The sequence below is a fragment of the Lipotes vexillifer genome, unplaced genomic scaffold, assembly GCF_000442215.2.
Source record: "Lipotes vexillifer unplaced genomic scaffold, Lipotes_vexillifer_v1.1 scaffold1329, whole genome shotgun sequence".
Classification (NCBI taxonomy): domain Eukaryota; kingdom Metazoa; phylum Chordata; class Mammalia; order Artiodactyla; family Lipotidae; genus Lipotes; species Lipotes vexillifer.
The window spans coordinates 900,076-926,526 of NW_006797566.1; the positions used below are offsets into that span (position 1 = coordinate 900,076).

The 26,451-nt window shown below is 42.8% G+C and overlaps 1 protein-coding gene and 1 non-coding gene across 2 annotated transcripts in view; one reads left to right on the forward strand and one right to left on the reverse strand.

Moving 5' to 3' along the window:
• Window positions 1–17,286, forward strand: part of STRIP2 (striatin interacting protein 2) — a 41,875-nt gene extending 24,589 nt beyond the window's left edge. Inside the window, exons 17-21 of the mRNA XM_007469706.1 lie at window positions 1,938–2,038; window positions 5,369–5,435; window positions 13,362–13,466; window positions 14,354–14,558; window positions 17,036–17,286. Of these exons, the coding sequence (XP_007469768.1) occupies window positions 1,938–2,038; window positions 5,369–5,435; window positions 13,362–13,466; window positions 14,354–14,558; window positions 17,036–17,286 (729 nt within the window). The remainder of the gene's footprint in view (window positions 1–1,937; window positions 2,039–5,368; window positions 5,436–13,361; window positions 13,467–14,353; window positions 14,559–17,035) is intronic.
• Window positions 12,286–12,357, reverse strand: TRNAE-UUC (transfer RNA glutamic acid (anticodon UUC)). The gene has a single exon. It is a non-coding gene; the product is annotated as a tRNA-Glu (tRNA).
• Window positions 17,287–26,451: the final 9,165 nt, after the last annotated feature.

Below are 26,451 nucleotides of genomic sequence, written 5' to 3' on the forward strand. Positions count from 1 at the left end.
TTTTTGCGGCACGCGGGCCTCTCACTGCTGTGGCCTCTCCCGTTGCGGAGCACAGGCTCTGGACGGGCAGGCTCAGTGGCCATGGCTCATGGGCCCAGCCGCTCCGCAGCATGTGGGATTTTCCCGGACCGAGGCAAGAACCCGCGTCCCCTGCATCGGCAGGCGGACTCTCAACCACTGCGCCACCAGGGAAGCCCTAGCACACAGTTTTGAGTACTTACAATGTGGCCAGCACTCTGTTAAGTTCATGTAAGATCTCATTTAATTTTCTCAACCCTACGAGTTGGGTCTTATTTTATTCCACTGAGGCTAAAAAAGGTTAAGAACCTGCTTCCCTATGAAAGCACTATTTGCCATGCTAAAAAGTTTGGACTTGGCGCTATGGGTGTTGCCGGGATATAGGAGAACATGGGGGCAGTGAATGGATGTTCTCTGTGGTGAGACATGGAGAGGAGAGGGAGCCTTCCCATTCCTGCACAGGGCCTCTGCCTCATTTTCCTCCTAAGGAGTCAGAACCAAGCTTGCTGGTAGAAGAGCAGGACCTCAGAGTGCAGGGAAGCCACTCCAGGGTATGTGTCCATGGCAGGTTTGACTGTACAACCAGGATATTTCTCCACTTTCGTACATTCAGAGACATCTTTGGGTGTGTTAGGTGCCCTGAGTACTCACACTTCTTCTGCCAGTGTTTGCTGAGCAGCAGCAGCGCTGGAAGGAGTAGGGATGGATGAGAAATAGTGCTCCCAGTAGAAAGAGAACTGTGTATGTGTGCTTCTGTCTGCTTCTTTTGGTGGGCAATATGTGGATCAACAGCCAGACAGGTGGGTGGCTTGATGGGTCTTGCCCTGGTCAGTGCATCCTGACAAGGCTACAGACATGTCTCAAACTGAAAAATGTTTTCCATCACTTGATAGTAGGTATGCATTGGCTTCTCCATCTGAGGCTTTGGAAAATACCCTGGGTCAGCTGCGAGGGAGAAAGTATTAAGGCAGAAGAGAGAAATGGGCGGCACAACCTGACTCCCCACTGCTAACCACACACCTGAGCAAAGAGCAGCTTAGCTTGCTGCCATGGCTATTTCTCGGTGATCAGGAAGAGCTAAGGGATTTAAAACACTACAATTTTCTGCTTTTTCAACCCAGTTTCTACACTTCCCAGCAGTCTAGGTTCTGGATCTGGAGACAAACTGCGTCTGATGTTCCTCTGTGTATCATGGGCAAAATCCAGGTGACACAACTCCATGACACTGCCCCAATAGGTCTTCCTGGATGCAAACCCCATCCAGATTCAAGAGAGCAAAATGTAGCCCTATGTTCTGGTGTTCAGCCCATCAAAAAGATCTTGGACTTATTCTCAGTGTAGTATCTGTTGACTGAAGGACTCTTGTTGATTCATTCATTAAAATACTGAATTCTAAGTATGGGGGCTAATATAGTGAACCAGACTCACGCTGGAGCCCACATTCCAGTGATTCATTTGGTTACTGTGTGCCGTATCCATCCTGACTGAGTGATGCCAGCAGTTGCTGGGCTGCACCTGTTCCTGCTATATCAATCACAGTTGAAACCCTATGAGCCAGAGCTTTGGTATGGAAGACAACCCCCTCAGGGAGCCTTCCTTTCCTGTGGAGCTTAGGAACAAATCTCACAGCAATTCTTTCTATTTATCTGGAGTGGGATTTTCTTTCTGGCTTGTTTATGTTTTGTGCTTTTGGTCAGGTGCTTGCAACATACACACGCTGTAGATTGTCCCCTTCTCTGTAGGATGGGCTGGCTGAAGATGGTTCTTCCCACTTCCCAGACAGGAAGACTGATAACACAAGTGGACAGTGGATATTCTTAGGAATGGATATTAGAATTGTACTTTCCTCTTTTTTTTTCATACAGACCTTCTATTCTCCCCCAAATAAGCATCCTTTCTGCTTTGATCTTTTAATTCAGTTTGAATATGTATCACAACATTTGGTATTTGCCAACTGCATTCCATTGATCCTGAAGTTCTTCAATCAAAATATCTTGTCCTACATCACTGCCAAAAACAGGTAAGAACTCTGGACAGGTTTATTTCAAAGGGATATTTGGGATGGCTGAGAAGTTACATCGTCTCAGAGCCGACTTTCTGTTCTCCTGGTGTCCCTGGTCCTTTCTATTTTAGAGCTGTCACTGTCAAATTTAATTTCCTTGAAGTGCTACTGGTGGGGTGTATGGTTTGGCCTCTTCCCAAAGGTATTTGTATTTTAATAGTTTTGAAAACTGAAAATGCCATGACTCAAAGAAATGAAACTGTAACGATGAAATTTCAGCCCTGTGGCTGAAGGATCCAGAAAATATTTTTTGTGAAGCATCCTACTTGTCTGGTCAGCCCTACTTTTAGTATAAATCACAAGTTGGATCAATCACACTACTTTGTAAAGTGTTATACAGAATTTGTAACTAAAGATAAATAATAGAACCTTACTTAGATCAATTTGTAGTTTAAAAAAATACAGGATTTTCACATCCATTATTTCATTTAATCTTCTCAGTAGTGCTAAGACGTATCACAATAAGTTTTATTCCCATTTCACCAATTAGGAAACAAATTCAGAGAGGTTAATTGACTTACTTAAGGATAACATGCTAGTGAGACCCCTTAAGTAAGCAGCAGAGGCAGGGTTAAAGCATAAATTGCTTTCTGATCACAATTGCTATGGATTGCTCCAGCCAAGTGGGGACTTGGGGGGTTAACAGAGTAGATCCTTGTTCCTCAGTTTGCTACTTACACAAAAACTAGAAGCATGATAATCAGTAGAGTTGACCAGAAGTGCTTTACCAGAGGCAAAGTTCGTAAAGTAGAAGAAGGCTGACCTGACACTTGAGGTGACTGGAGAGGGGCTAGGAGATACTGCCCCACCAGTCTGTCAGCATGGCCAGAAACTCCACCCTGGAGAGGCAGCCTACTTATATGTAGTTTAAAACACACAAACAGAACCTGAAGTCATGGGACCTGGATTCCTGACCTGGATCTGCCACTTGCTAGCTGTGTCATCTCAAGTGTAAGATACTTTGTTTCTCTGAGACACAGTATTTTCATCTTTAAAATGAGAATAATACCTACTCTGACTATATCATAGAGCTTTTATAAGCATTAGTTAAGATAAACATAGATGAGAGTGCTTTACTTTTCCTGTTTGGAGGAAGCCTTGGAGAATGGGTTTTTCCTAACTGCAGAGAGACTTGGGCACCACCCCCCTTAAAAATAGCACTTACGGGAATTCCCTGGCCAGTGGTTAGGACTCTGCACTTACACTCCGAGGGCCTGGGTTTGATCCCTGGTCAGGGAACTAAGATCCCACAAGCCGCGTGGCACGGCCAAAAAAAAAAAGACACTGAAGACATACTAGTTGGGTTACCGGGGAAAATGAAAGTGTAGGTTGGGCTGGGTAAGGGTCACAGCTTCATGAAGGTACCTGTGTGTATCAGTCAACCCTCTTAGTGATAAGGAACCAAAAAGAGCTGGACCTGGCTCACACAGAATGGGCATTTGTTAGCAGAAAATGGGCAGTGTATCATCTCGAGGAACCTAGGACAGAGATGCAGCTCTGGACCTCAGGGTTGGTCTGTATCATAAGGAGCCCAGGAAGCTCTCCACCTCCATCTATGGCCACCAAGCCTCTGTACCTCCACTCCAGTTTTTCCTCTCTCATTGACAAATAGTTTTGTCTGCTTCCTAGGCCACTTAGTGAAATATGCCCACATGAACTAAACATATTCCTGTGCCACTTCAGAGATTGAATTGGCTCTCAATCCCTGTTCCACATTCCCAGGGTTAGAGGCCCACCCTTGGATCAATCACCTGTGACTGGGGAGTGGGGTTCAGGAACTAAATGCCCCCTGTACCATGGGCCTAGAAGCAGGGGGCAGACAATCCAATAGGTGTCCATCAGGTTCAATTTGGAGTTGGAAGAGTGGTAGTGCCAGACTGCACCGTTTGCTAAGCTTGGCCTGGCTACAGTGGTCCTCTCATGCGTTACCTGTAAGCTTTACTGTTGCATGATCTTGAGAACTTGAGCACCTACAGCTCATTATTGCAGTTTCCTCATGGCTCTTACAATCTAGATATCCTAGAAACTTGTAACTTTATTTTATGCCCCCTTAGGCTAGAATTCAGTACAATGAGATTGGAACAAATCCATCCTTGATTTCCCACCCTCATTTCCTGGTTGCCAGTACCTACTTTGCCATGGGACTTTGTCAGTGGGAGGTGGGTAGATAAGTAGATGAGCCAGCTAAGAATGTTTATCCTAATGGAGTAGTGCAGAGCCCTGGGAGAATCCAGTAGGTAGGTCCACCACCCTCCCCTCTCCTGCCTTGGTTCCCTTAGGTTACCTTTGTGGGTTTCTTGGACAAAGGTCAACATTTCTAGTCAAATAAATTGTGTTTTGCTTGGATAGAAGTTTTGACTTTGAAATGTAGAGACAAGTTGAAGGAACCCCATATTCCTCTTTATAGCCTATGCTTTGCCAACATCCTTTACCCATTTCCAACTACTCTAGTTCGGATGGATTGGTATTTAAAACCTTATGGAATGTTGGAACCAGAAGGAGCATTAGCGATTAGCTAGTCTAAATTCTTCATTGTACCAGTGAGGAAGGGAGAAAAGGAAAGAAAGAGAGCCATCATTTCGAGTGACTGTGTCCCTGTCGTCATGTGGTGCTTTATTTCCCCTGCTGACTCATGCTTGCTTCCCTGGGCTCACCGCAGAGCCTCTAGCTCCCTTGCAGTTCCCCACTGTCTGTTTTGGGGGCAGATGCTATTACCACTCTTGAGCTGCTAGATTGGCCCTGCTGCAGGAAGCTGCCTCTGTCTCAAGCTTCCTCTAGGAGTGGCTTCTGTGATCATTCCCCAGAGCTCCTGAGTTTCAGGAACATTTGGTAAGAGACACAGGAGAGGTCTTCATTTCATTCTCACTTCCACAGGTTGTTATTATTGGGATGAGTTTGGGCAGCATCTCTGCGAGCACAATTTTATGTACACACATACACACAGCATACACTTAAATGCAGAAACACAAATGCACACAAGCTTATGTATTCCTTTAAAGAAGGGAGGAGAAAGGTGGCTATACAGAGGCTCTCCTTCTGCTTTCTCTTGCCTCTGCCAGATAGGGGCCAGCCTGAAAGAATTCTGTTGGTTCCTCTCATGGCTATGAGGAGAGGAGACTGGATCTGGAGTTGCCTGGCACCAGAGCCCTCAGTTTCAGCTGAAATCACTAAGCAGTTTTGGAAATAGATGAGGCCTGCTGAAGAGAAATACCTCCTGCCCTTTCAGATATAGCCATTTGCTGCCATTGCCATTTACCTAAAGCCTGTCCTTATCTCTGCATCTTGCAGTATCTCGGTCCTGGATTACCCATGCTGTACCATCCAGGATTTGCCAGAGCTTACTACGGAGAGTCTGGTAAGCAAGTGGGGATTTGATACCCTTTGAAATTACCAGGTGGCAGAGGTTGGCATTTGCTCTTCCTTTTCTTCTCTAGCTCCCTAATGCCCTGGTTTGGGAGTCTCAGATCAGTAGAGGCATACTGGCAAGAGCACAGAGGTAGTAGGGGTTTAGAGCTGCTGACCCGGTTGAGAAAGATTTGGAAAAGCTGAGCATAGCATTTTTTAGAGAAAAGGGTCAGTGAAAAACACTGAGGAGAGGAAATTTAGAAAGATAATGGGACTGAAATTGAGTGTGAACATCTGTGATAAATGGCAGGAGAATCTCTTCTGGTCTAGCCTAAATCAATTATCTGTCTTCTTTCTGCTGTGCTACAGAAAATACCCAGGGGTGTGTACTTCAGAAAATACCTTACCTAGGTCTCTCTGAGGCAAAATTCAATATGGCCATAGAAGGATGACCCAGAAAGTTCCTCATGCTGGAAACACCTCTAGGCAAATCATAGAAGTCCCTCAGTTATTCTGAATCCCATGAAACTGACTGATGAACAGCATGTTGAAATCAAATATCTATCTCATCTCTACAGCTCTTTAGATATAGCTCAGCCCATACCTTCACCCTGTTGCACTGTAATTGTTTATATGTATCTGTTTCTCCATTGTACTGAAAACTCCCTAAAGGAAGAGATAGTATCATCTTCATTTTATATCCTCAGTGTCTAGCACCATGTTCAGTACACGGAAGGACCTTAATAAATGATCAGATGATGGCACCCGTGTGTGCCCCAACCCCTTGTCCCCCAACTTTAATACCTGCAGGATGTCACATCAGAGAAGTGTATTGTGCAAAAGTAGAATGGTACCTTCTGTGGCACAAGTTTTACAGAACCATAGGATTCTTGGCTGGAGGGGACCTGAGAGCCATTTGGCCAAAGACTCTGAATTAGAGAAGGACCCATGTCTTGAGACACTAAGTCTAGCACCTTTTTAAGCACCGGGGCAGAGATTCCCTGTCTTACTTAGATGTGGTCTCAGCAGCCAAGGAAGCTGGGAGCTTCTTACCTCTGCAGAGAGAGGTAATAAGTTGTCTGACCCTGTTTATGATGTTTCTCAATCTTTAAAACAACTGTATGAGGTTGGTATTAGTGTTTTATAGATGGAGAAGTTAAATAGCTGCCAAAACTTTATAGTTGAAAGTAGCAGAGCCAGGGTGGAGACATGCAGCCCTGTCATTCAGAGTTGGAATGAGGAATGTACTTTCTCACACAAACAGTGGTACAGGGATAGCATTAAAGCTCTACTATTAGTAGGGTACTTCAAAACATAAAGTCGGGCTTCCCTGGTGGCGCAGTGGTTGAGCGTCTGCCTGTCGATGCAGGGGACACAGGTTCGTGCCCCGGTCCAGGAAGATCTCACATGCCGCGGAGCGGCTGGGCCCGTGAGGCATGGCCGCTGAGCCTGCGCATCTGGAGCCTGTGCTCCGCAATGGGAGAGGCCTCAACAGTGAGAGGCCTGCGTACCGCAAAAAAAACAAAAAAACATAAAGTCAGCTTTTATGACCTGAATCAATTTCTTGATACAGTGTGTTCTCTTTTCTCAATCCCATAAGTAGGAATTGATGGGAACTAAACTTTCTTATCTCTTCTGATTAACTTTTGGGGATATGAACAGAAAATTATTGAAATACTTGTTATGCCTCTGAGAAGACTTTATTGTTATCTAAGAGTAGGTAAAAGCATGTATCTATTTTCGGGCTTCCCTGGTGGCGCAGTGGTTGAGAGTCTGCCTGCCAATGCAGGGGACACGGGTTCGAGCCCTGGTCTGGGAAGATCCCACATGCCGCGGAGCAACTAGGCCCGTGAGCCACAACTACTGAGCCTGCGCATCTGGAGCTTGTGCTCTGCAACAAGAGAGGCTGCGACAGTGAGAGGCCCGTGCACCGCGATGAAGAGTGGCCCCCGCTTGCCGCAGCTAGAGAAAGCCCATGCACAGAAACGAAGACACAGCACAGCCAAAAATAAATAAATAAATAAATAAATAAATAAATAAATGAAATTAAAAAAAAAAAGCATGTATCTATTCTTAATGAAAAACAGATTCATGCTAGGGATTCCTGTCCTTTCTGTGAAGCAACAGTGGCGCCTGGTGGTTTCATTTGGTAGCCACAGATTTTTTTATATTTTACTTGAACTTAGAAGTATTTCCCTGAGCTCAGTCATGGACTTAACTAGCAAGTTTACTCCACATAGATCCTCAGTATAGTGGTTTGTTTATCTAAACTGATGGCTTCTGCACTCAGAAAGGACTAGTGTTTATATGAGTAAGATTTATGTCTTTTTCAGGCCCAGTGAATTAATTGTAAGCACAGAAAATGTACTGGCATTTTAAGTGTATAGGATTTTCTTTAAGTAACATTTCAATTTCTTTTTCTGACTTTAAAATTGATATATACTATTGCAGAAAATTGGGGAAATACAGAAACATACAGGAAAGAAAATAAACCACTGTTAATATTTTGCTACAGTTAACCATATATATTCATATATTTACTCATATATACACACACACATATTATTTAAGAAAATAAGGACTTTAAATATGTTTCAATTCACATAGTAAAATTTAAATGTTCACAATATGATTTTATTAAACATTCTTAGAACATGATGTTTAATAGCTACATATAATATTACACTACTTAATTTTTTAAAAATTATTGTTTTCTACTATTGTTGGGCATTTACTTCAGTGTTCTTTGTATAAATCCAAAATGAACATCCTTACACTTGAATCTTTGACCTCATCTCTGATTATTTCCTTAAGATAGATTCCTAGAAGTGGAATTACTTGGCTAAGGTAGTCTTGATTCATATTTTCTCAGTTTTCCGTATTTGAACTGAGTTCAACTTCATTTGGAATTCCAACTACACATATAATGGACATGAAATAAAGGCAGAGTTAATGGCACATTAATTTCTACGGTCTTCTCATCATGTCAAAATATCTAGCTCTACAATAGGCCATCTTTACTCATGTACTGAAGAGTTTCCTCACCTCCCTGGTGCAGGAAGGCTTACAATTTCTAGATCTCCAAAAGTCTGCATTCAAATTCAATCCACTAAACTAGGAAAAAATTAAAATTAAATTCCAAACATAAGAGAAGGATGGTGAATGTATGATTGTGTGGAAGTTAGGTATGGTCTTTAGAAGGAGGTTGCTAGAGAAGGCAGTGGGTATGACCTCAAGTACTGTAGGATGCTCAGCATCTGGGTGGTTGTTTAGAGCAATGGTATGAAAAATAGGGTGTGCAACATGATGCTTTAGGGGTGGGATATATTCGATCTTTTGTATGTATTAATATCCTTTTTTACTTTATATGTAATTTATAACATATCATGTTATTACAACAATGCATTTATAATTTCTAACTAAATATACATTGTATTTTGGAGTCATTGAGTATCAGACCTAGAAGTTTCTTAGTATCTTGCCCAGTCTTACCCTCTACTGATATGGAAGCAGGTGGAGTGGTGAAGTGTTGTCCAAAGCAGAGGGTAAGAATTTGCGTGACCTAGCCATTTGCAAAGAAATATTTGTCATTTCCTTTCAGATTTAGGCAAGTGAAATTATTAAGTTAATTCTTAAGTGGTAGTTCATTTCAAAATTCTTCAAATTTGGGTATGATTTATATTCAGAAATACCTATAAAAATATGTTCATATCACTTAAATTTATATACCTGATCCTTTCATCTATCTTTATTAGTTTTTATAACTTCCTAATCCAGATATTTACAGATATTCTAGAAGATTTTTGTTATTGTTTTGATTTTTGTTTTCTTTATGTTCAGGTATTAAGGTCTCTAACATTCCTTTTAGGCATTATGTAACCACTGATTTGTGACCTCCTTAAATAAAAGTCTTTGTTTTGGCATTCACTATCACTGTTTAAAACCAATATCACCATTAGCATTATTGTTTCTCTATCCTAGACAAAATGTGAACATATCATAAGGTATATATCCATTTTCCATGAGGTATTTATACAGAGGAAGGACCATGGCTAAATGGTTGTTTTGCATTTTATCGATTTTCCTCGTTGTCACCCTTTCTGTAATGGGGTGATTTTTTAAACTCACATGCCCAGGTCCCTCCCAGGGCACAAATAGTTTGCTAAAGCTCCCCAAATGACTCTGAAATTTTCTTTTCTCCTTCCTCCATACCTCCTCACATCACTTTTGAGAATCATAACTCTTATGATACCTAGATCTGGGTCCTTAACCTAGCAGTAACTTAATCAGAAGATGAACAGTAAATAAAGACAAAGTGTTAGAATTCAGTAAATACTGGAAATCTAGGTTCAAGCCCTGGTTGGGGCACTTACCTTGTGACCTTGGCCAGACCACCTTCCTCTTTCTGGGCCTCAGGTTTTGCTTCTATGGATAACAGAATTGGACTAGAACAGCTAAGTCTCTTCCAGTACTCAGATTCTAACCAATCTGATTTCCTCAGTACAAAACGAAGAAGCACTCTGTTCTTCCTTTCCACAGTCATCTGAGTTAATTATCCACTTAATGGTCTTAAGCCTGTTTTTTTTTAATGTATTTTCTTTTTCTTTAACATTTTAACTTTATTTATTTATTTGGCTGTGTCGGGTATTAGCTGCGGCACGCAGGATCTTCGTTGAGGCATGTGGAATCCTTCGTTGTGGCGCGTGGGTTCTTCGTTGCGGTGCATGGGCTTCTCTCTAGTTGTGGTGTGTGGGTTTTCTCTTCTCTAGTTGTGGCACGCAGGCTCCAGAGCACATGGGCTCTGTTTGCGGAACGCAGGCTCTCTAATTGAGGCGCCAGAGCTCAGTAGTTGTGGTGCGCGGGCTTAGTTGCCCTGCAGCATCTGGGGTCTTAGTTCCCTGATCAGAGATCGAACCCGCGTCCCCTGCATTGGAAGGCGGATTCTTTACCACTGGACCAACAGGGAAGTCCAGAGCATGGGTTTTTATTTGGCTTGGCTCACTCAGCTGAGCTATGGATGGATCTTTGAGAACAGAACCCTTGTAGGGCCTTAGAAATGCTCTGAAAGTGTAGGATGTGGTTGCTAAACTGAATCTTCAGACCAAGTGTGTATGCAAACAAATATTTATTTGTGAGAGTGGAACATGGGCAATTCTTTTTTCATTTTAGCTGGTTGAAAGTGAGTAAAGGTCTTGCTTTGGATACTGCTAAGTACCAGGAACAAGAGAATATAGCCAAGTGCTGCTATTCACAAAATATATCCCCATGAAGAAGTTTGCATCTTAATATGCTGAGTCCTGAAAAAAAAAAAAAAAAAAAAGAGGAAGGAAGAAGGTAACCTGCTTTATTTAGTTAGTTTTATAAATTTATTTATTTGGTTTTGGTTGCTTTGGGTCTTCGTTGCTGCACACAGGCTTTCTTTAGTTGCTGTGAGCAGGCGCTACTCTTCATTGTGATGTGCGGGCTTCTCATTGTGGTGGCTTCTCTTATTGTGGAGCATGGGCTCTAGGTGCACGGGCTTCAATAGTTTTGGAACGCGGGCTCTAGAGCACAGGCTCAGTAGCTGTGGCGCACGGGCTTAGCTGCTCCGTGGCATGTGGGATCTTCCCGGACCAGGGCTCAGAACCCATATCCCCTGCACTGGCAGGCAGATTCTTAACCACTGCGCCACCGGGGAAGCCCAAACCTGCTTTAAATGAACATAAAAAGAAAAAACTCTCAAGACAGGCAATTCTGAAAGGGAACCCATGGACCTAAAGGCTTTCTGGGAAAAAGATTATTTGTTGGGTTGGAAGAAGGGAGAAGACTTGAGCAGGGCTCCAGCAAAGAAGACAACAAGCCTGGACTCAGCTCTCCAGGGAGAGCCACTGACCAGCATGTGTGCTTTCAGTGCCCACTCGAGGCAGCATCTGGTGATGCAAGAAGTGGGGCTAGTTATAGACATCAGGGAAGCATTATCAGAGGGAAGGGCCCTGGGCAGGTGAGACTACCTTCAGGAGAGGACTGGGGCAGCTCTTGGGACTCTTGAGACTCAGCTCTGAGAAAAAGGCAGCTACAATCAGCATTCTCTCCCTCAAAACTTTAACTTTTAAGCCAACTGGAGAAAGTAAGCCACAGAATTATTGAATGATCAGAGATAAAAGGATCTTAAAGGTTATCTTAGTTCAGCCTCTTACAGGAAACAGGGGAATTACTTGCCTAAGGTGGTACAGCCAGGGCTGAAGCCATAACCCGGGTGTCCTGGTGCCTACTCCAGTGCCACTTCTCGAAGACCATGCTGCTACTCCCATATCCCACAAGAGATGCAAGTCTTTTTATGCGGCTACTGTATTAGAAGTCAGGATGAAGAAAGCTCACAGCTGAAATATACTTACTTCTCTCTTATGTTTTTGTTTCCCCTGCTTCTTTTTAAAACATAAACATTTAGAAGTCTGTCTCCTCTGTTAGCCACACAAAATGTAGCATCTATAAAACCTGATCTGTTTTGCACTAGAGTGGAGGCTCCCATGGAAGTCTCTCTTAGAACAAAACAGATAGCGGGCTTCCCTGGTGGCGCAGTGGTTGAGAGTCCGCCTGCCGATGCAGGGGACGCGGGTTCGTGCCCCGGTCCGGGAAGATCCCACATGCCGCGGAGCGGCTGGGCCCGGGGGCCTTGGCTGCTGGGCCTGCGCGTCCGGAGCCTGTGCTCTGCAACGGGAGAGGCCACAGCAGTGAGAGGCCCGCGTACCAAAAAAAAAAACAAAGAAGAAGAAACAGCTTTCCTGGGACTAGTTCTAAACACAATATTGAACATTTACTAGAGGAAGAAGAACATTATTATTATTATTTTTGGCCGTGCCGCGTGGCTTGTGAAATCTTAGTTCCCTGACCAGGGATCGAACCTGGGCCTCTGCAGTGAAAGTGCTGAGTCCTAAGTGCTGGACCACCAGGGAATTCGCAGGAGAACATTATTTCTAAACAATATATCTGAAAAGTTTCCCTGCCCCTCTTTGATCCTCAGTCTTATTTCTTTCTTAGGAGAGCCTAATATTCTCAAAAGTCTTGGCTGTTCATTCCACAGTTGATGTATGTCTGCCTTGCTTGCTTCAAATTAATTTGGGAGAGGAGGGGGTAATCTTCCACTCACCAGAAAGCAGTTCACTTCTGCACATCTCCCACTCCTACATTCTCTCACATTGTAGATGTGAGAAATTTCCAAGATGTTGGTTTGACCACCAAGTGTGTTAATTGATTTATATAGCTTCTTACACCAGTATATAGGTGCAAGCCCCAAAGCCCAGACTCTTATTTTTGTCCCTGAAAGATGTTTCTATGAGTAGTTACCTGTTTCTGATCTGACATCCATCTGTTATCTCTGGTTGGGTGCTCACAAGCTATCAAGAGACATTCAAGAGAAACACCTGGTTCCAATAAGCCATCTGCCGTTTTTCCTTCCATGCTAGAGAATTAAGCCATTTACTGCAATATGGTTTGATAAAGGAGGGTGGAGGTTGATTTTTTAAAGAATTCATTGTAATGAATATCAGATCCATACAATATATAGGATTGGCCAAAAAGTTTGTTCGGGTTTTTCTGTAACTTACAAAACCCAGAGGAACTTTTTGGCCAACCCAATAGTTTGAAATCTACCAGAATAACTCTTAGCAATTATAAACATAGCTTACTTAAGTGCAGAGTATATGGGGGCAAAATTCTATCATCTCTTTTCTGATGTTAAAGCAGAAAGCTACACAAGAAAGCTTGCTTAAATTCAGTTTCTATGTTCATGTACCATCTTTCTAGCCAGTACTTGCTCTAGGTACAGAGCCTTCCAGGATTGGCAGGTAGCATTTCATATGGAAGGCCTCACCTAAACTGACCAACAGTGACTTCCATACTTTTGTGGGAAGGAATGCCTTATAGGTGTTGAGATAATGATGAGCATGCCTTATTACAGGAAGCTGGAGACAACAACCAGTTCTGCTGGAGGAACCTCTTTTCCTGCATCAACCTTCTGAGGCTGCTCAATAAACTGACCAAATGGAAGCATTCCAGAACCATGGTGAGTGGAGCTTCAGATCATGGTGTCCACCTAATTGGGTTTTTTTTATCTTTAGTAAATATGGACTTCTTGCTTTGCGAGCTTTATAGATAGACATTGAACGCTCCATAAGACTTAGCACCTCCTAATTCTGGGTACTTACTCTATGATAATTATTTACCGGTCCATTTCTTTTCAGGGAGCTGAATATGGACCCTCCCTCAGGGCAGCTCTGGTAGGGAAGTTAGCATTGTATTTTGGGTTATAGTCAAGCATCTCAAATGATACAAGTCTAAGATTATTCACTGCAGCAGTTTTTCTAATCGTGAAAGATTGGAAAAAACGTAAATGCTCATTAGTACCAACTGGTTAAATTATTTATGTACATCCTTATAATAGAATATTAATACAATCATTAAAAAGAATGTGATGGTTCTGTACTGCTGTGGAATAATTTTCAAATATATTATTAAATAAAAATCAAGGACCTGCTGTATAAAAAAATATAAAAAAATAAAAATAAATAAAATTCAAAAAAAATCAAGGTATGAAACAACGTGAAAGGGTATGTAGTTGCTATCATTTTTGTTAATAAAAGTAACATACACATACATAGAATTATCTCCAGAGGATACACAGGAAACTGGTAACAGTGGAAAGAGGATGTGTGGTTGACAAAATTTTTTTGCACTTTGAATATTAGAAATTTTTAATTGTGAAATATAAATGGAGTGCTTCCTCTGTTCTTAAAGACTAAGTCTAAGTGGAGCTTGGACCATAGATATTCCAAAGCTCTCCAGGGTAGTCTGAGGTTAGCCAGGTTTGGCTTAATTTTTCTGTGAGTTGGAAATTCCAAGAAAGTTTAGATCCTTATCTTTCTTCATTCTTATCCCTCTTTAAATGGGCAGATGCTGGTAGTGTTTAAATCTGCTCCAATCTTAAAGCGGGCCCTCAAGGTCAAACAGGCCATGCTGCAACTTTATGTGCTGAAGCTGCTAAAAATACAGACCAAGTACCTCGGGCGCCAATGGAGGAAAAGCAACATGAAAACCATGTCAGCCATTTATCAGAAAGTACGCCACCGCATGAATGATGACTGGGCTTATGGGAATGGTGAGTATTCTCAGAGCTTTTGACCTCTGGGAGTTGCCCAGGATTGAAACAAAACTAAACAAGCATCTCTACTCTTTTGGTATGAATTGTTACATATTTTAGATGAGAAAATATATGATTATAGTCAGGTGCTGTTATAACAAATGTTAAGGCGCTGCCTCAAATTCCAGCACGTACCCTGTCCCATGTAAACTATGAAAATCCATTTTATAGAACAAGTCAATTGAGGGATAATTACCCCTTTTCAAAACATTCCTTTAAGTGACAGGTTTCTCTGAGAGATTTTTTTTTTAACATCTTTATTAGAGTACAATTGCTTTACAATGGTGTGTTCGTTTCTGCTGTATAACAAAGTGAATCAGCTATATGTATACATCCCCATATCCCCTCCCTCTTGCGTCTCCCTCCCACCCTCCCTATCCCACCCCTCTAGGTGGACACAAAGCATAGAGCTGATCTCCCTGTGCTATGCAGTTGCTTACCACTAACTATTTTACATTTGGTAGTGCATATATGTCCATGTCACTCTCTCACTTCGTCCCAGCTTACCCTTCCCCCGCCCCATGTCCTCAAGGCCATTCTCTACATCTGCGTATTTATTCCTATCCTGCCCCTAGGTTCTTCAGAACCATTTTTTTTCTTTAGATTCCATATATATGTGTTAGCATACGGTATTTGTTTTTCTCTTTCTGACTTATTTCACTGTGTATGACAGTCTCTCTGAGAGATTTTTAAAAATAAAATAACCTTTTATTATTACAAAGCAGTTAGAAAATACAATGAAGCAAACATTTTACAATATTACCATATTTATGCCATATTTGAACCGTCCAAAGATTGCCACCAGAATCTTATTGTATGTTCATACAGATTTTTTCCTCTACATATACATATTTTATTTATTTATTTATTTATTATGATTATTAGTTTTGGTTGCATTGGGTCTTCATGCTGCACACGGGCTTTCTCTAGTTGTGGCAAGTGGGGGCTACTCTTCGTTGTGGTGTGTGGGCTTCTCACTGTGGTGGCTTCTCTTGTTGTGGAGCACGGGCTATAGGCACGTGGGCTTCAGTAGTTGTGGCACGTGGGCTCAGTAGTTGTGGTTCACAGGCTCTAGAGCACAGGCTCAATAGTTGTGGCACATGGGCTTAGTTCCTCTGTGGCATGTTGGATCTTCCCAGATCAGGGCTCGAACCTGTGTCCCCTGCATTGGCAGACAGATTCTTAACCACTGTGCCACCAGGGAAGCCCTACATTTTATTTAAGTGAAAGCAAATTGTGTATGCTATTTTGTAATCTTCTCTTTTTAAAATTAATTTTAATTGGAGTATAGTTGCTTTACAGTGTTGTGTATAATCTTCTCTTTTTAGTTAACGTTATTTCTACCTTTCTTTATCAGTACATTTTCATTTTATCTAATAATCAAGTCCATGTTCAGAATTTCCCAGTTGCCCCAAAATATTCTTTAAAGCTATTCTTTTCCAAGTCATAATCCAACCCAGGACCGCAAATTTCATCTGATTGTTATATACTTTTATTTGTTTTGAATCTAGCAGTATTCTTTCCCCCCCCATAACACTGACATAATTGAAGAACTAGGCCAGTTGTTCTGCAGAATATCCACCTTCTGGATTTGTCTGCTTGCTTCTTTTTTTTTTTTTTTTTTTTGGCTGCATTGGGTCTTTGTTGCTGTGCGCGGGCTTGCTCTAGTTGCGGCTAGCGGGGGCTCCTCTTCGTTGCGTTGTGTGGGCTTCTCATTGTAGTGGCTTCTCTTGTTGCGGAGCATGGGCTCTAGGTGCGTGGGCTCAGTAGTTGTGGCACGTGGGCTCAGTAGTTGTGGTACATGAGCTTAGTTGCTCTGCATGTGGGATCTTCCCGGGCTAGGGCTCAAACCCGTGTCCCCTGAACTGGCAGGCAGATTCTTAACCACTGCACCACCAGGGAAGCCCCACCTCATAATCTTAACATAAGCTGCATATAGATTTTTCGTGCACTGGAGGAGGTTCCATGGAATCAGGAAAGTTCCTGCCTCTTACCATTCCTTAAAAACTGTGATTTCGTTCAAGTGGGAAACTCCTATTCCTAAGGAAAGTTCAATAAAGGGAACTGAGTTGCTGTTTTGGAAAATATAATACATATAACTAGCAAGAAAGTGAAATAACGGAAAGGAAATACAATAAAAAGAAGTCTACCTCCCTCAGGGCCCTCATTTCCTTCTCAGTGGTAATCACTGTTAACCAGTTTCTAGACTCTTCCAAAGATAGTCTCTGCATATATAAGCATATGTATGTGGACATGTGTATATTTTTTAAACCTGACTGGCAGCGTGTTATATACTTACTTTGTACATTGCTTTTTACAAAAAAAGGAAATTCTGAGCAGTTGCATTGTTGGTATCCCATAGACCATGCTCTGTGCTAAGAGGAGAAGTGTGCTGAGGTGTATACATCTTTTTCTTTCTAATCTTCCCAACACAGACATCGATGCCAGGCCGTGGGACTTCCAAGCAGAAGAATGCACCTTGAGGGCCAACATTGAGGCTTTTAACAGCCGCCGGTATGACAGACCCCAGGACTCTGAGTTTTCACCTGTGGATAACTGCCTGCAGAGTGTGCTGGGGCAGAGGTTGGATCTGCCTGAGGATTTCCACTACTCATATGAGCTCTGGCTGGAGAGAGAGGTTTTTTCACAGCCCATCTGTTGGGAGGAGCTGCTCCAGAATCACTGACTGAGCTCTTGTCAACAAGCATCTGATAGATGGGGGTTGGCTCCAATAAATGGTGCTCTGCCTACCCTGCCCACTCAGCCTTTGTTTCCAGCTCTAGGAGTGCTTGTCCAGGGTAGCAGTGACCCAGCCTTAGGACATCCAGTGTAGTTCAGGACTATTATGGGAGCAGTTAGGCCTGGAGATAATACAAGGCTGGGAGCCTGAGTGATAAAAAATTGATCTAATTGCCCTGGGGTCATTTGGGTGCCCAGTTGCCCTTAAAATCTCCTGCTGGATCAGTTCTGGACAGGCTCTTTTGTGGGACTGCTCCCTGCTTTCGTCTTGCCTAGAACCAGGCTAGCCTTTGCTGGCCCCAAAAGAGAGAATAAGTTTACTATGGCATTTGACTCATGGCATTCATCATAGGTAATGGGAAGTGCAGGTCATAAAATAGGGAGAACATTTCCTTCTTGCTCACCCTGGATTACCAGAGGTTTGGCAAACCCAACTTTGAAATTAAGTCTGTATTTTAAATTTAAAATTCTGACACTCACCTCTTTCTAAAATCATTAGCTCTGAGATGATTTTTAGAGCAACTGCATCTTCTTTGTGAAGGATGATGATTTACTATTACCTAAATACTGCATGTTATAGAAAGGTATATTGTGTAGTGTTTTTTCTTTATTAAGAGATCTGTGTTCAGTGTGAAAAGTATTTCCTTGTGTACTCTGTATATGGCATGGAGTGCTCTGCCACAACCAGTACAAAACAGTCAGGCCTCCTCCAAGGATGTTTCATGTTTTTCTGAAACTATTTCGGTCTTAAAATGACTTGAGTACATTGCAGAAAATTATTCTTTTCATCCAATTCATTTTTAAATGACAAGTTATCTACAGGAGTTTTTATTTATTGAGATGGCATGTCCATTTGTGCTTGTGATCGATTTATTTTTTAATTGAATAGAACAGCAAGAGCATCACAGGTTACCATTTTTCTTTGTCTCCTATGTTGATTAATGATTTTTTTTCCCCCTTTTTACTGCTAGCAGTTTCAAAGTGTCATGTGGGTATTTAGCAATACTGTTTCTACCTAGAAGTATTACACATTTCTTTGAAAATATAAGGGTTGATGTACCAACCTCTTTAAACTTCTCCCTTTTACAGCAGAATCACAGTCTTCCCAACTGAAACATGGTTTTTAGAAAAGTTTCTGATTCAATCAGGATCATCTTATTTCTCTTCCGTCCTCAGAATTATGGTGTCTATACTTGCAAGCTTTGTTACTTTAAATGCCCCCACCCTGCAACATGGACACTACTGAATCTTTTTTATGATAGCACCAGGCCACTTTAATTGTGCCAGGACGTCTAGTCAAAATCAGCTTATTTACTCCATCCTTTGTCAACCACAGTCTCTTTTGAAGTCAGGATAGATTGCTAATGATTTCCAAAGGAACTATACCAAAATTCTGATTATAGCTTGAATTTCACCTCTTTGTGCTTTACGGGTAGCAGGATTTCTGTTTTTATGGTGAGGTTATGAAGAATATAAGTATGTAATGGATGAAACTTAAAATAGTCTGTAAATTCTGTCTGAATAGGACAGCAGTCCTCATTGCAATTAAAGTAATTTACTGAGTATATCATTATTGAACACTATTGAACCCTATTAACCTATGATTTTAATGTGATTTAAGTGAAAAGACAACTTTCAAGGAAAGAACAATTATCAGTCTATTTATTTTGAATAAATAGTATATAGTATTTAATTTAATCAAGAACAGATATGTTATCCTCTTAAAAATATGCACGTGGGCTTCCCTGGTGGTGCAGTGGTTGAGAGTCCGCCTGCTGATGCAGGGGACACAGGTTCGTGCCCTGGTCTGGGAAGATCCCACATGCTGTGGAGCGGCTGGGCCCGTGAGCCATGGCCGCTGAGCCTGTGCGTCCGGACCTGTGCTCCACAACGCAAGAGGCCACAACAGTGAGAGGCCCGCGTAACGCAAAAAAAAAAAAAAAAAAAATGCACGTGAATTCTTTCCAAGGCATAGATGTATGCTAAGCTTTAACATTTCATATTTTTTAATAAATCTTCTCTAAGGGAAAATCTCAGTGCAGATGGAAAAACTGAGGCACCAAGGATAAATGATTAGTTTCAAATTACATCATTTTTCTGCTGACTTTCTGGGACTAACATTCAGGTACTGATAGCCAGCCCCATATGTTACAGTAACTGATTTGAATCTCCCAATTTGAGAATACATGTGTGTGGTTAGGAATAAATCAGAGTAACCAACCTCCAATGGTTATTACTGTTACAACACAGAAGAACATTATTTGAGCGATTTATAAAGTAGAAGATTTTTATTTGTGAATATTTCAGTAAAGTTTGTGTTGATTGTTGATAACACTGTTTCTCTACTGAAGTACTTTAATAAACAGAATTGTACTGGAGTTAGAAATTTGGTCTTTAACTTCTTCAACACAAGAGAATCTTAAAGACATTAGATCTAGAAAGGAAGGGTATAATTAAAGAGACCAATATATAAAATCTTGCATTAGTATTCCCTGGGGCTAGACTGATATAAAAAACTGCAAAATCTCAGTGACTTCTGACAAACCTTTTTCTCTTGTTCTTGGTTCTGGCAAGCAGCTGCAGCTCTACTCAACTCAATTGACTTGCTAGATTAGCTCTGCTCTGTATGTTGTCTCATTCTGGCACTAGGCTGATGGAATAGCCCTTATCTGGGACATACTGTTCTCATAGTGAAGGGCAGGAGCAAAAGACCAAACCATACCACGAAAACACATTTAAAGCTCCTGCTTGGGGACTTCCCTGGTGGTCCAGTGGTTAAGAATCCATCTTGTAATGTAGGGGACTTGGGTTCGATCCCTGGTTGGGGAACTAAGATCCCACAATCTGCGGGTCAGCTAAGCTGGCGTGCTGCAACTACAGAGCCCACACACTCTGGAGCCCGTGCACCGCAACTAAGACCTGACGCAGCCAATAAATAAATATTTTTTTAAAAAAGAAGAAATTCCAACTGAACAAACACTACTCACAGAAGAATAAATAAATAAATAAAGCTCCTGCTTAGATGTGGCACAAGTTAAATTGCTCATAGTCCACTGGCAGAAAGCAGTTCACGTAGGTGAGCCTAACATTGGTCCAGAGAAGCATACTACCTATAGGGAGGCAAGTTGCAACCAGACATATGGGTAGGCAGTGAGTCAGAGCAGCTTCCCAGGGAGCTCTTGAGATTGGTGGTGGGACTATCTGAGAGATTCCTTTTTTTTTTTTTTTTTTTTTTGCCGCACTGCACAGCTTGCAGGATCTCAGTTCCCCCATCAGGAACTGAACCAGGCCAGGGCAGTGAAAGCCCAGAACCCTAACCATTATGCCACCAGGGAACTCCCTAGAGATTCTTCTTGAGAATATCAACAGCTTTCCAGTGAATATTTGAAAACACTCATTTCAGTACTTTATGCTGATACTTGCAGTGTGGCTTTCTTGACCTTTCTTGCCCATAGATCCCCAGCTCTTCCACCTAACAATTATTAATCATTGTTATATAAAGACAAGTGTTTTGATGGTTTCTGTTTTTCCCCCAAGTAGTGGTAAGTTAGAATTCATTCCTCTAGTCCTTCTTGAGATGACCCATATTTACAATAAAACTAGCTGAGATTAAGAATGCACCTGTGGGGAAATTCCCTGGCTGTCCAGTGGTTAGGACTCGGTGCTTTCACTGCCAGGGCCTGGGTTCAATCCCTGGTTGGGGAACTAGGACACCACAAGCTGTGCAGCACTGGCCCCCCCAAAAAAAGTTCACCTGTGCTTTTGGAACAAAAATGACACTTGTTCATACAACAATCAAACTCACGACTTTGATCTCATTGGATGCTATAATTGATGAGCTCTGTAACCACCTAAATATCCTTAACTTTTTTTTCTAATTATTTTTTTTGGCTGCATAGGGTCTTCATTGCGCGTGGGCTTTCTCTAGTTGCGGTGAGCGGGGGCTACTCTTCATTGCGGTGCAAGGGCTTCTCACTGCTGTGGCCTCTCCCGTTGCGGAGTACGGGCTCTAGGACTGTGGGCTTCGGTAGTTGTGGTGCGTGGGCTCAGTAGTTGTGGCTCGTGGGCTGCAGAGTGCAGGCTCAGCGGCTGTGGCACGTGAGCTCAGTTGCTCCACGGCATGTGGGGTCTTCCCGGACCAGGGCTCGAACCTGTGTCCCCTGCATTGGCAGGCGGATTCCCAACCACTGCGCCACCAGGGAAGCAATCTAAGTATCTTTATCTTTTGCCATGTTCACAGGTTTCAGGGATGAGGACATGGACATACCTTTTGGAGGGCCACCATTCAACCCACTAAAACTCATCAGACACTAACAAATAGCAATATTGATTCATTTACTCTTATCAGTATTAGAGGTTTAAGGCAAGACCCAGGGAAGTTATTTTTATCTAGAAAATACTTACAGCTATTGATGTAGTCAAAGAAGATTCAAGTAAAGAAAGAGTTTTAGGCTTGGGTAGAGGATATGACATGAGGGAACATGTGTAAAACTGAAGAATACATTTATGTATTGGTATTTTTGTTAAGATACATGCAAAAATTCAAATGATTTTCAAAGTACACAAAGAAAAATGTAATCTCCCAACCCAGATCTCTTGTCTCATTCCCCAGAAGTAATCACTGCCAATATTTTTTTCTATTTTTTATTCTTTCAGAAAATCCCCATGATAATACCCATCTCCTCCTCATCGACATTTTTTTTTAACAATTAGAAGCACAATGTACTGTTCTATTCTTGCTCTTATCATATATCCTGGAGATCTATTTTTCTATATCAGTATTCTCTTATATGACTATAAATTTAATATATCAAATAATTAAATCAGATAATTCTTCCCTAACACTGCTTTCAGACATTTTCTAGCTAGGAAGAAATGTTATACGAAAGGGTATATAGATGGGAAGAATAGAGGGTGTGTGTGTGCGTCTGCATGTGTGTATGTTGTGGTGGTGGATGAGGTGAAGGGAGATTCACTCAGTTCTCATAGCAATAGGCCAAAGCAGTCTGAAATGTAATTTCCTACAAGCAGTTTTTCTGGCCATTCAGACACCCCCAGATCCTGTAAATGGAATGAGATTGGGCCTGAGTGGGCTATGGGGAGATGTTCAGCCTATTTGCTCCTTCAGTAATTAGCCAGATTTAAGTTTCAAAAAGGAAGAATTTTAAATTTTTACTTTTATAGAAAAGAAAATAAAGTCTTTCAAAGGAACTGTAAGAGTACAAAAGTCATCCCACCTCTGCTCAAACACCTTTGGTGACTGTGACTTTCTTACTAAATAAGATAGCGCCATCTGTCCCCTTGCCTCCAAATGGAAACATTACTTTGAACATTCTGTAACTTTTTGTTCAAATGCTTAATGGAGCTATCAGGACAAAGATTCTCCATGTGGATGCCTGTGAAAATATGTCTTTGCTGGAAGATGTGAGATGTTTTACCCAGAAAGGCCGTGCAGCATAAGGGCTCAGATTGACAGTGCTGGACCCAACTTGGTGAGTTATTATACCCAGGCTCTGCCTCCATTAGCTGTGTGATAACTGACTAGTTATTTCATCTCTCTATGTCTCAGATTCCCCATCCATAAATGGGGATAATAACACTACCTACTTTCTAAAGTTGTCAGGATTAAGTGTGTCAATATAATAGTGCTTAGAATAATGCTTGTTAAACATGAGTGTTCAAAAATTGCTGGTTATTTCCACCTCATTCCCCTCCCTATTAAAGAATCCCCCAGCAAGAATAATAAATAGCATTTAAATTGTCCAGCTCAGGGATCATCAAACTATAGCCCGTGGGCCAAAACTGGCCCACCAACATTTTTATACAGCCTGTGAGCTAAGAATGTTTTTTTATTACATTCTTAAATGGCTGAGGGGAAAAATCCATAGACAAAAAATACTTTATGACACATGAAAATTCTATGAAATTCAAATTTTAGTTTCCATAATAGTTTTATTGCAACACAGCCACATTCATTTGTTTACATGTTGTCTATAAAAAATGCTTTCATTCTACATCAGCAGAGTTGAGTAGTTGGAAAAAAGAGGACATGAGAACTGAAAAGCCTAAAATATTTACTGAGTTTGCCAACCCCTGCTCTAGATAGTTTCCTGAGTCTGCCCCGCCTGGTCTTACTGTACCCCAAGGTTCTCACTGCTGGGACCCTAGTAACTGACCAGAGATTATCTACAAAGAACATTTTATTTTTTCTGTAACCTCCTCTTCAAAATGAGGGCTATACTGGGTGAAGTGAACAGTGCTATACTGTTGAACTTAATGAGATAAAAAGAAAAAGAGAAGGAAGGGAAGGAGGAAGGGAGGGAGGAAGAATGACCACCAGAGTAGAGAGGAAGAAATAGGAATTTTAAAATGTAACTTCTAAGAAAGATAGTGATAGAATATTCTAAGTTTGAATATTCTAAGAATGTGCACTTTAATTCTGGTAATTTTTTTTTTAAAGAACAGCACAGTTAATGTTACTATTCATAAAGAAGACATAAGGATGTGTACTTATAAACATAAAATTAACTAGTACTTTTCCAATGTGAGTTTGAATAGTTATCTAAATTTAACATCATCTTCCAATTCATACAGGAAGATTTGTTCGGTTCTTGTAGAATAAACGGGATCTTAAGTGCTAAACATTAAGAGATTCTTAAGTGGACTGGTGTTTAAGAAAAATGCTTATGTTGTCAATGACATTTTCCTTTGATTCTAACAGTAACCTGCGTTCTTTCTTATAAGGAAGTCTGCCTTTCAGCCCCACCCCCCAGCAGCCCTCCTCACCTCCCTTCAGGTCAATGCTAGGGCTTTCTCCAGTGCAAAGGCTGAAGACCCATTTGGTCAATGGAAGATGGTGCTGCCATTGAAGTTGTACCAATTGTCACCAGACCGTTCATTTTATGTTTCACCTGTCCACTGACAAATCGTGCTTTCTTGTGCTTTCTATCTTTTTTTTTTCAGACCTCCAATCTGGAACTCAGGAAAAGCAGGACTAGAACAGATTTGGGAGTGAGCCCGATAGGAGTTAACCTGAGAGAGTTGTGATGACCCAAAGAAGTGTACACAGGGAGTGTGAGCCACCCCTACCCAGGGAGTAAGGCGCCAGCAGAGGAGAGAGCACAGGCAGAAGGCAGGAGAATTTGCCATATCAAGGGCCTATGTACTCAAAAAAACTACCAGACAAATTAAAAGTCATTGGAACTTGGGTTTGCTTTGTTGATGATTAGAGAAAGCAAATGCATGAGAACGTGGTACACAAATACTCCCCTTTGGAAGTGAGGTCATCAATCAAAAGAAGGAAAACAAAAAAACACCTTACCCTTGGTTGCAGAGCCTTTCAGGACCCCACCCCTGCTGCTGGGTCCAGTCTCCTCCTCCTGCCCTGGGCCTGCAATGTCCTGTCCCCTGACCTTGGCATAGCTGACTCCTCCTTATCACCCAAATCTCAGTTAAACCTCAGAGAGACCTTCCCCATTCACCAGTTTAAAAGAGTAGTCAGCTATCATCGTATCAGTTTAATACACCCAATGTAATACATCCTGTTGCACCTATCATTTTTAATGTCTGCCACGTCCCCCATTTGACATCCCGCCCAAAAAAAAGTTTTCTGCGTTCGGGGCTGAATTCCCAGGGCCCAAAACTGAGTGTCAGGCACATGATAGATGCCTAATAACTTGAATAAAAAGAAATGAGTCATTAAAATGAATGAGGGTCCAGCTCCTAAATTGTATATTCTCCTGCGGGGAGGAGGATGTCAGGATGGACTCAAGGTTGGAAGCATAACTGAATCTATTGTATCCTTGCGTAATCCCACGACGGGTATGAGAACTTTTTTCAGGCGCCTTTAAGAAATATTTCGTAGGGTTTCCCTGGTGGCGCAGTGGTTGAGCGTACGCCTGCCGACGCAGGGGATACGGGTTCGTGCCCCGGACCAGGAAGATCCCAAGTTGCAGAGCGGTCTGGGCCCGTGAGCCACGGCCGCTGAGCCTGCGCGTCCGGAGCCTGTGCTCCGCAACGGGAGACGCCACAACAGTGAGAGGCCCGCGTACCGAAAAAAAAAAAACATTTTGTAATGTTTGTATTATTACAGGCTCTTTTACAAACATTTCCCCATGTTATTTTCATTTCAATCCTCAAAGGCTTTATCTCATTTTCCAAAAAAGGTCATGGAGTCTTCGATAACTTCTCCAACGTCAGCCAGTGAGTGACCTAGCTCTCACGCACAGCCGAGTCCGCCCACTCCAAGGTCAGTAAGGTACACGCGGAGCATCGCCCGCCCGCCCGGCTTTGGCCGGGAGCTCGCCTGCGCCCTCCTCGGTCGCCCAAAGCCAGCCTCCCCGGCGCGGAGCCCGGGTTCCGGGCGTTCGCAACCTTAGCCGCAGCCGCGCGAGGTGAAATGGCCCAGCCAGGGAGGCGCTGCCAGCAGGGGACGGCGGCTGCTCTCTCAAAGGCGGTTGCGGGCGGGCTGGGCGGGCCGGGCTCCGGTGTCCTGGCAACAGGTAAACACTGAGCGGCCCCGCCCCCCGCGGCGCGCGCCGCCCGGCGTGTTGCTCACCGCCCGCCGGCACCCGCGAGCCCGGCGCCTCAGCCGGCGAGGCGCGCTCGTTAGAGACGCGCAGCCCGCAACTCGTTGCGGTGGGTGCCCCAGCGTGTAGTGGCGGCGGCCCAGTGGCTGACTGCCCCCTCACCCCACCGGGCTCCCCTGAGCGCCTCGGCCTCCTCGCGCCGCGCCGCGGGAGCGGGCTCCTGAGAAGCGTGGCGAGGTCCCGGGCCTGCGGCGGTTCGGGGGCGAGAGCGGAGGTGGCAGTCCCGTGAGCCGCAGGAATGGGCGCGGGGGCGCCGCCCCCAAGCGACGCGGAGAACTGAGGTCTCTTTCAGGATTAGGTATCCGTGCCACACTCACCTGCTCAACTGAGAAAGCATTACCATGGTAATACACGTCTTATTTAAGTGTAAGAGGTTCCCAGGCTCTTGTTAAATTAGTTTAATACCGTTTGCCTCGTAGAGGCACGCTTTACTAAGATTTGCCCGCGCCACGAGAGTGGTGCCTTTATCTCCTCGCGTTGGTGGTGGTGTCCAGTCCAGTGATCTGAACGCTTTGGGTCAAGAT